General features: G+C 57.6%; 1 protein-coding gene across 1 annotated transcript; it reads right to left on the bottom strand.

The window, feature by feature from the left end:
* Nucleotides 1-6,427: 6,427 nt before the first annotated feature.
* On the bottom strand, nucleotides 6,428-9,209 carry NDUFB6 (NADH:ubiquinone oxidoreductase subunit B6). Its single transcript, XM_054643605.2, has 4 exons — nucleotides 8,911-9,209; nucleotides 8,743-8,835; nucleotides 7,701-7,745; nucleotides 6,428-6,580 (listed from the first exon to the last, which is right to left on the bottom strand). The coding sequence occupies exons 1-4, from the start codon at nucleotides 9,088-9,090 to the stop codon at nucleotides 6,512-6,514; spliced, it is 387 nt and encodes a 128-aa protein (XP_054499580.2). The 5' UTR covers nucleotides 9,091-9,209; the 3' UTR covers nucleotides 6,428-6,511.
* Nucleotides 9,210-9,515: the final 306 nt, after the last annotated feature.

The following is a 9,515-nucleotide window of genomic DNA, read 5'->3' as shown; positions in this document are numbered from 1 at the left end:
CAGCGCCCCGTCCCGGCCGCGGGCGTGCGGCGCGGAGACAGCGCAGGGACCGTCGTGAATAGCGCGGCGGGACTACGAGCCCCGAGGGGCGCCGCGCGCAGGAAGCGGAAAGCGGCGGCCGAGCGGGGCACCGGGAGCAGCGGTTCGGGGCCGGGGCAGGCCCGGCAGAGCCCCGGGCAGCGGCGGTGGTTCGGGCCCGAGGGACCGGCGAGCTCCGGGCGCGCGGAGGGCGCGGGCCGCAGCGGCCGGTGAGGGGCGGCGGGCGCTGTGCGGTGGGCGAGGACTACGACTCCCAGCCTGCCTTGCGGCCCGTGGGAGAGCGCCGACCCCCGGCCGGGGGTCGCAGCGCAGGCGGCGCTGGCCTCGGGGGCGGTGGGACCTGCCCGGGCTGAGGGTCCCGGAGGGTCCCGGGGGTGCTCCGGGGATCCTCCGGGGATCCTCCGGGGATCCCGTGGCTCCGTTCGTCCGGGGCCGCGGCTTGGGAAAGGCGGGTGCGTGGCCCTGAGCCCTCACACGGAGGCTCCGTGCGCCCCTGAGCGTCCCCGGCGCTCCCCTGAAGGCGCCGCCGCGAGGGGATGGAGGATCCCAGGGCCTTCCCTGTGCGGAGCAGAGCTGGCGGCTGAGCCAACCTGGGCAGAAGCCGCTCGTAATTACAGCTTTAATGATCTGGCGGCACATGAAGCGAAGGTGGGGCCGTAGGGATGTGCTCGGCGCTGCGGGCGATGTGCAGCCGCGGTTCGGCGTGGGACGGGGGAGCGGGGCCGGGCCGGGCCGGGGCCTGCAGCCGCCCGGCCTCGGAGCCCTGACCCACGTCCCGAGCCAAACCAAGGCCAGACTCGCCGGGCTAAGAAGCACCTTCACACCCTCCCACCCCACAGAGATGAGAGATGGGAGCAGTTCGACTCTCCGTGCTGGGCTGCTACCTCCCGGAGCCATGAGGGAAAACAGAGAGGGCCCCAGATGGGACCCAGGCCAGCTGGTCCAGCACACCCTGATGGGAACTCAGTGGTCGTTGTTCCAGCAAAAGCAGCATCATTTAAGCCACTAATCTTGGAGGGTGGTTAGTGGCTGCTGAGTGAAACATGACAGTTGCTAAAGAGGGAGAATGTTCTCTTCAGGCTGTTGGACCCTCCCCAAAGGGCCCCCCAGGCTTTCTCTGCGGGGTACTGAAATGGCAAATGTTCATGAGACCTTCTGTAGGACACTGCAGGGACCAAAAGCTGATGAAAAGCTTGGGCTTCCCTTCATGCCTCTGTAAAATGTGACTGCCAGTCATATCAACACATTTATTTGCAGACATCTTTTCTAGAGGCTGCAGACATAGTTCTGCTGCTGTTCTTTGTGGTGGGCGAGGGCAGGAGCAGCCCCATGCTGCCTTCACTCACAGATGGGATTCCTGGTCTGGGGAAATTGAGGGCTTGGTGCTCCAGCAGTGCCTGAGGAAAGCACAGAGCAGCTATCCCCCAAATCACAGGATCATGGAATATCCCAAGCTGGAAGGCACCCACCAGGATCATCAAGTCCAACTGCTGGCCCTGCAATGGAATCCTGCCATGGCCAGTGGGGCTGTCTTGCCCACTGTAGGGCAAAATCTCTCAGGATCCACTTGGGAAAGGGAGAATTTAAAAGAATCCTCTGGCTCCACCATGGTGGGTGTTTCCAGTGAGATCTGTCACCAGCCATGGAGCAGTAGCTGGAGTAGGAGCTTGGGCACTTGGGGACATTCCATGCTGCACTCTGGTGCCACATGAGGTCCCCTCAGGTGTCCAGGTCCTGGCCCCACAGGTCACATGAGAGCTGCTGGGTGCCTTCATCCCTGATCCCTTCAGCCTTGTGGAATAGCAGATGGCTCCTCAAAGCACCCAGAACAAGCCCATGTGTGGGGAGTTGGGTTCAGCTCCTTTTGCTATGCTCAGGATTATTGATGAGTGTGAGAGCACAGCAGAGGAGTCCCTGCAGCTCGTGTGGGCTTCAACATCTTCACAGCACAGAGCCCAGCTCTGGCATGACAGGGAGTTCCTGGCTGGAATTATGTCACCAGCCTGGCCATCTTTATTTGGAGAATAAATGTGTGAAGCAAACTTTGCCCAGTTAGAAAGTGATTTCAAAAGGTGGATGTTTTCAGCGTGTTCAGTTAGGAATTACAATTGTGGGAAGGTTTGGGTTGGAAGGGACTGTAAAGCTCATCCCATCCCACCCCTGCCATGTCCAGGGACACCTCCCACTGTCCCAGGCTGCTCCAAACCCTGTCCAGCCTGGCCTTGGGCACTGCCAGGGATCCAGGGGCAGCCCCAGCTGCTCTGGGCACCCTGTGCCAGGCCTGCCCACCCTGCCAGGGAACAATTCCTAATTCCCAATATCCCATCCAGCCCTGCCCTCTGGCAGTGGGAGCCATTCCCTGTGTCCTGTCCCTCCAGGCCTTGTCCCCAGTCCCTCTCCAGCTCTCCTGGAGCCCCTTTAGGCCCTGCAAGGAGCTCTGAGGTGTCCCTGCAGCGTTCTCCTCTCCAGGTGAGCACCCCCAGCTCTCCCAGCCTGTCAGAAATTCAATGAACTGGGATCCACATTCCCTAATTTTAGCTGGATAAACTGAGGCCCATAACTGGCAGTGCCCATCTCATCTATGAGCACTGGAGTAAGACAGAGGTTTCCAGTTATTCCAGGCAAAGTCCTGTTCCTGTCATGGATGATAAAGTGGATCTAACATTCAGTTGGTGCAGCAGAGGCATCAATATTGCAGTGAGCTGCATTCCTGGGAATGAAAGGTCAGAGGAATGTCACCTCCTGCTCTGCCCTGAGCAAACCCCATCACAGAAAACAATCATTTTCAAGTGTTGTTGCCCAGCTTCTCCTCCACCTGCCATGCCTCCTAAAACTATTCCAGGGCTTTTCCTGGAGCTGCCTGGGCTGCCTGGACCATCTTGAGCTTTTTCTGACCATACAAACCTTGCATTCCTCTGGCTGCAAAGGTTCTCCCCCACCACCAGCACTTCCCAAATCTGACAGAGAGTGTCAGCCAGCTCTCCCTGATGCCTTGTTCAGGCTGCCCTAGAACAGAGACTGGGCAGAGTTAAAGAATAAAGTAAGGATTTATTAGGAGGCCTCAATGGATCCACCTTGGGCAGCACAAGAGCCCAGCCAGGGCTGCACCCAAGATGACCCAAAATGGTCTCAAAATGCACGACTGCTCATGGGGTCTCTCACTTTTATGAGTTCTGCTCCATTTGCATATTGGAGTTAATTGTCCAGTTACAGCTTTAGCCCATGCAGTCCCATCCCTCTTGTTTTTCTCTCTCCAGTCCACGTTGTTTGTGCTCTTGGGCCTGAGATTTGGATCATTTGTCCTTGATCCCAGCTAGAGAAGGAATTGTTTAGTCTCCCTACTCTGTGAAGAGAGCTCACCATCCCCTAATGTGAAGTTTAGAAGTGCACACTAAAGCAATGCAGAATCTGAAAAACAGAAAAGCCAAAACCTGAGGCACCATCCCCACGCCATGGACTGGCACAGCTGAGGTCCAAGCAGCTGTGGATTGATGTGTGTCAGCCCAGACACGGCTCTGGATGTCTCTGTGAGCTCCCCTGGCCCTGATCCCGAGCTGCTGTGCCATGGGATACCCCAGAGGATGGGAGGTGGCCTGGAGCAGACCCAGCTGGCCAAGGCCAGGGGTACACACCCAGGGTTGGCAGGGACTGGAGGATGCACAGGGAGAATTCCCGTTGTGTTCTGGCAGTGCTGGAACCAGCAGTTCCTGCCTGAGGCACCTCAGGTGAGAGAGAGGAAGGGTTTGCATGTTCCACATGCCAGGATCTTCCACAGTCCTCATTTCCTAGGACACCAAGCTTGACTGAGCCTTCCCTCAGTTCTCACCTCTGCTGGCAAGTGGCTCTTTCCTGGTGCCTGCCCTCAACCCTCCCAGCTGCAGCCTGAGCACGAGGAGGTCCTGATGGCCTTCAGAGGGCAGGACAGAAAGCCTTAGATCCATCATTGCTTTGGGAGGAGATCTTCCTCCTTGAGCTGTTGCAATGGAGGGTGCAAGGAAATGCAACTCTTTACTAAATATATAATCTATATATTTTGTATAAGGGTGGGCAGGCCCTGGCACAAGGTGCCCAGAGCAGCTGGGCTCTGCCCCTGGATCCCTGGGCAGTGGCTGCCCCTGGATCCCTGGGCAGTGGCTGCCCCTGGATCCCTGGAAATGTCCAATACCAGGCTGGACAGGGCTTGGAGCAAGCTGGGGTTGTGAAAGGTGTCCCTACCCATGGCAGGGGGTGGGACAAGATAAACTTTAAAGTTCCTTCAACCCAAACCACTCCATGACTCTGTGATTATCTATGTGATTATCTATTACTGATCAGTGATATGTTTTTAGTGGTAGGGATCTCAAAGTTTTGTAGAAGATGTAGTGCTGTGTGTAATATCTGTGTGTGCAACACTGAGGGCACTTGAGGAAAGAATATGGTACAAACCCAGATTTTGCTTTCCATGGATCTCCCACATTTTTGGTATGAGGGAAATTGGACTCAGTGACTTTGAGAGGTACAGGGATGGCCCAGGGGAGATCCAGACTGTGTTTGTGGAGGCACATGGTCACTGCACAGGCCCAGCAGCTGTCAGCAGTGCCTGGGCTGACACCAGACTCGTGGTTCCTCCTGCTTGCCCAGCGCCACGTGCTGTCACCTGCAGAGGGACAGCTGAGGGGACGGAGGTGAATGGTCCTGCTGCAGCTGTGCCAGGACATGTTCAAGGTGCTCTGTTGTCTTTTTTGGTGTGGTTATGGCACTCAAACCTCTCCCTGCTTGAAGGAAAGGTATCCATCCCCTCTGTTCAGAGAGGATTACCTGTTCCAAAACCCCCAGGTGATCCCAGGGCCCCACACCTGTCCTTTAGGCACTGATTCTGTGCCTAAAACGGCCCCCTAGGCTCCACATCATGGGGACATGGGGGATTGGGGTGTCTCTTGGGTTGCTGGAGCTGTGGGAATGTTCATAGCACTCTGGGGGTACGAGGAATTCCCTGCAGTCTTGGGGGAGTTCTCACTAGAGGAGGAGAGTTGTCAGCATTTCCTTAGGGGAATTGGAGAGTCTGGGGAGTATCAGGGCCTTCTTGGGGGAATCTGGGAGCTCTGAGAGTATTCCCCTGGGTGTGTGGTGTCCCCAGGAGATGTCACAGTCCCCAGTTCCTCACAAGCATTGCACAAGTGCATGGAGACTTGGGGATTTGGGGTACCCCAGCTGTCCTCAGTGGGGTGGGGGTGTCAGGGGAGCCCAGGGAGGGAAGGCCTCCCCTTGTCTCTGGCCAGGGGGGTGAGCTCACTGTGGCCCTTGGGCACACCTTGGAGCAGGGGTGGTGACAGGGACCCCCAGGGCCTTGGGAAGGACAGGTCTCATCCTCCTGCAGCCCCTCTACCAACCCCAGCACCCCTCAACACCCAGGCTCCCCCTTGACTCTCTACTTTCCCAGTGCTCCCCTACAGCCCCTGCTCACTCTCCCGCCCCCCCAGTGACGCCCAACCTTCCCCAGTGATGACCCAGAGGATCCCACTGCCCCCCAGTTCATTCCTCAGTGCTGTCCCACCCTGAGCCACCGATTGCCCAAGGAAAGAAAGGGATATGGCTTTGGCAAGGGCCTGGGGTCCATGGCCTCCCTCATCTCCTTGGAGTGCTGGGCAGTTTTACCCATGTTTGCCATGGCCCTGATGGTTCCAGTCCCCACCAGAGCCATTCTGAGGGGTCTGGCTGTCCCCAAACAACAGCACAGGGGCTCTGACCTGTCCCCTGCTCCTCACACACACGGGCTGGGCTGCTCTCTCATGGCTCCATGAGGGAATTGTGTCACAGCTGCCCAGGTTACCCTTTGGATTGCTGGTTTAACCATTCCTATCCCCAAAGTACCTACTAAAGCCTTCAAATCATAGAATATGTCAGGTTGGGAGGGACCCCCAGGGATCACTGCTCTTTAAGAGACCAGTCTTCCCAGTACAAAGTGTCCCAGGGATGTGGGGGCTGGAGACTCTTCCTCAGAAAGAGCTGAAGGCAGAGGGAAGAGTGGTAAAAAGGGTTTTTGGCAGCAGTGCCTCTTCTGCCACCCCCCTAGGCAGAGGGGTGGGATGACATAGGTGGAAGCTATGTTTTCATTGGAAGTCTGTCAGAAGGGGTTGGTAGAAAGGGTTTGGTAGAGTGGGAGCGGAGAACCAAGTGTGTGTGAGGGCCTCAGCTCTGCTCCTTGGAGCAGCCTACTCCAAAATCCCCGGGATCCAGAGTGATTCTCTTGTCACCCCAAGGCCCACATTGTCCTCCTGCCAGGTCTCACTGAGAGCTGAGTAAGGGCCTTGGAGATCCCCAGGATCCACAATGATGAACTCCCACAGGAGGAGCACCTGGAATGACACGGATTAATGAGACAGTAAATGACAGAGGAGCTGAGACAATGCACAATGAAGACTCTTTTATGGAAGAGACACAGCAGGTGCAGCTCTGGCCATGTTCACCCACAGAGGAAATCAGCTCCTGGCCATCAGTGGTGCCTGTGGTGCTCATCTTTGAGGGGTGGCATGATCTCTCCAGTCTCTAAAATCCTGTCCCCCTGTGGGAAGAGAGCATGGTGAGCATTCCCTGTGGCATCCAGACTCCCCCTGCACAGCCCAGTCCTTCAGGGAACCTGCAACTGTCCCCACTTCCAGGCAGGAATCTCAGCACAACTCACTCAGAACACTCTCATTCCCCCAACATCCCCAGAATGCTGGAGTAACATCACAGCAAAATTTCCTGGAGCCTGTACTTGCTTTACCCCTTGTTTTCACTGCAGAACAGCAGCCACACATTTTGAGCTGTTTTGTTTTAAAAATTACTTATAACACTGCATAATCCCCTCCAGCAGTGATCAGTGAGTCCAACCCCATGGCCCAGAGGCCATGGAGAGCAATGGAATCCCTCAAAAATCAACCTGCTGCCCCAGTGCCACTTGTTCCAGCTCTAGGCACAGTCTTGGCCTGCTGAGCTGACCTAACTCAAATGAAAAATGAGGCTGAAGACAGAAGCCAACAGCTTGACCTTCAGCATGTTGCTTTGTGGTTGTTTGGGATGGAATATTTTATAGTTTTATTTTAGATAGAGCATGATTAGGAGGTATTATGCCAGAAATGGGCAGCAGTCAGAAAGGGCAGAGCTGATCTTCTGTAGGAATATTTGCCCTCTGACTTGTTACACCAATCAGTAACAGCTCAGAGCAGCCTGGAAACAGAAAAGACCAAACATTGTGACACTCTGCTTCATGGAACTTGTCCTAAGCTGAGGTGGCCCAACTCTCTGGGGACACCTGAGTGTGAGGACCTTCAGGGACAACTGGGACCAAGCCAGAACCAACATTCTCAGGGCTTAACGAGGAGAAGCAGAGCCACTCCTGTGTGATTCCATGTGTTAATAATCACTGAGGCTTTGAACACCCATTCCCAAAGGGAATGTTTGTATTTTCCACCCAGGAGGGGCAGCATCAGCCAGGTTCTACAGAGAGGTAACACTGAAACAGACACTGAGATAAGATTAAAATGCCCAAACCCACTGTTGCTGTGCTGCCCACAGGACCCAGCACATCCCTTGGGAAAGCTGTCACTAGACATTTCCCAGGTGCTGCACAAAGCTCCCTGGAAACCCCTTCCTGTCTGTGTGACACAGCTGGAAGATAAGACAGGTCATGAGAGACTTACTGGGAATATCCGTGGGTTGGTCACAACCACCCCGTGCGGCGATTTCTGGAAGCAGGGGAGAACACAGGGAAGGGCAAAGAGAACACTGTTACTTGGAGGAAGCACAAAGGGTGTTCAAAATGGGCACCACGACCCTTCCAGGATACAAACTGTGCTAAGCACAAGTCCTGTTAAACCTTCCACTACTTAGAAAAATGCCTGAGGCTGCAGCAGTCCCACCTGCCAGGGTGGGCAGGGCTGGCCCCTTTCCCTCCCCACACCAACTGCTGCCCTGGTTATTCCCAGGGCTGTTCCTGCAGGACAGAACAATTCAGACACAGCTTTTCTGCTTCGATCACAGGAGAAGCTGGGCACTGCCATAAATCATGGAATGGTTTTGGTTGGAAGGGGCCTTAAGCCTTCCACTATTCTAAGTTATTCCAAGCCCCGTCCAGCCTTGGACACTTGCAGGGATTCAGGAGCAGCCCCAGCTGCTCTGGGCACCCTGTGCCAGGGCCTGCCCACCCTCCCAGGGAACAATTCCTAATTCCCAAGATCCCATCCATCCCTGCCCTCTGGCAGTGGGAGCCATTCCCTGTGTCCTGTCCCTCCATGCCTTGTCCCCAGTCCCTCTGCAGCTCTCCTGGAGCCCCTTTAGGCCCTGCAAGGGGCTCTGAGGTGTCCCTGGAGCCTTCTCCTCTCCAGGTGAGCACCCCCAGCTCTGCCAGTCTGGCTCCAGAGGGGCTCCAGCCCTTGGGACATCTCCGTGGGCCCCTCTGGACTCTCTCCAGCAGCTCCAGGTCCTGCTGCTGTTGGCCCAGGGCTGGGGCAGCTCTGCAGCTGGGGTGTCACAAGGGTGATTCTATGGGATGAAGTATCACACTAAATTTATATGTAAGTGCTACCCCAGCAAGGCAACACAGGCGGTGAACAGGCCACGGGGAATAACCTTCATCTGCAGCCGAATGTGAGCAGCACCCTCCCCCACCCGCTGTGGGACCACTCCCGCTCCATCCCCCGGCCCTTGCCGGGCATTCCCTCCCCCCGGCGGGCCCGCACGCACCCGGAGATGGTACTTCAGGTAGTAGGTGATGGCCCAGGCAGGGAGCAGCACCCGCAGCAGGACGAAGCGGCCGCCCTGGTAGAACGTGTGCACCTGCGGGCACAGGGACGGTCAGGCGGGGCCAGCGGCCCGGGCGAGGCCGCGCGGTGCCCGCGTCCCGCCGCTCACCTGCTGCCGCCAGGGCTCCCCGGGCCGCAGGAAGCGCTCCCAGAAGGCGGCCACGGGCCCGAGCCGCTGCGGCGGCAGGACGGGCTCCCGCGGGCTCAGCTCCTGGTCCCGCAGCCAGCGGCGCCGCAGGGCGCGGAGCTGCTGCACCCGCAGCCTCTCATCCTGCGCGAGGCTGCTCATGGCGCCTCAGCCCGCCCGGGCCGCTTGCTCCGCTCCGGTTCGGTTCGACTCGGCTCGCTCCGGTCCCGCTCGGGCGCCGTGTCCTTCGCGGCGGCGCGCGGCGGTGACGTCACGGGGCGCGCAGTGGTGACGCGGCAGGCAAGGCCCCCGAGGTGGGGGCGGGGCTGTGGCGGCTCTGCCGTGAGGGGAGCCCGGGAACCGGGAGGGTCTGGGGAAAGGACAGTGCAGGGGGACTCAGCTGTGGCCTCTTCCAGTGCCCGGAGGTAGCAGATAGGGCAAGTGTACTTGCAACAGCATGGAGGGACAGGACACAGGGAATGGCTCCCAGTGCCAGAGGGCAGGGCTGGATGGGATCTTGGGAATTAGGAATTGTTCCCTGGGAGGGTGGGCAGGCCCTGGCACAGGGTGCCCAGAGCAGCTGGGGC

Source organism: Agelaius phoeniceus, chromosome 16 (assembly GCF_051311805.1).
Source record: "Agelaius phoeniceus isolate bAgePho1 chromosome 16, bAgePho1.hap1, whole genome shotgun sequence".
NCBI classification, from domain to species: Eukaryota; Metazoa; Chordata; class Aves; order Passeriformes; family Icteridae; genus Agelaius; species Agelaius phoeniceus.
This window is presented reverse-complemented; position numbering and strand designations above follow the sequence as displayed.

What these genes read in the sequence shown, in the direction of transcription:
- NDUFB6 (XM_054643605.2), bottom strand. Translation starts at nt 9,090, where the DNA reads ATGAGCAGCCTCGCGCAGGATGAGAGGCTGCGGGTGCAGCAGCTCCGC. An exon ending in GGGAGCCCTGGCGGCAGCAG is followed by an intron (nt 8,836 to 8,910) that starts GTGAGCGGCGGG and finishes CTGTGCCCGCAG; the next exon opens with GTGCACACGTTCTACCAGGG. An exon ending in ACCTGAAGTACCATCTCCGG is followed by an intron (nt 7,746 to 8,742) that starts GTGCGTGCGGGC and finishes CCCTGCTTCCAG; the next exon opens with AAATCGCCGCACGGGGTGGT.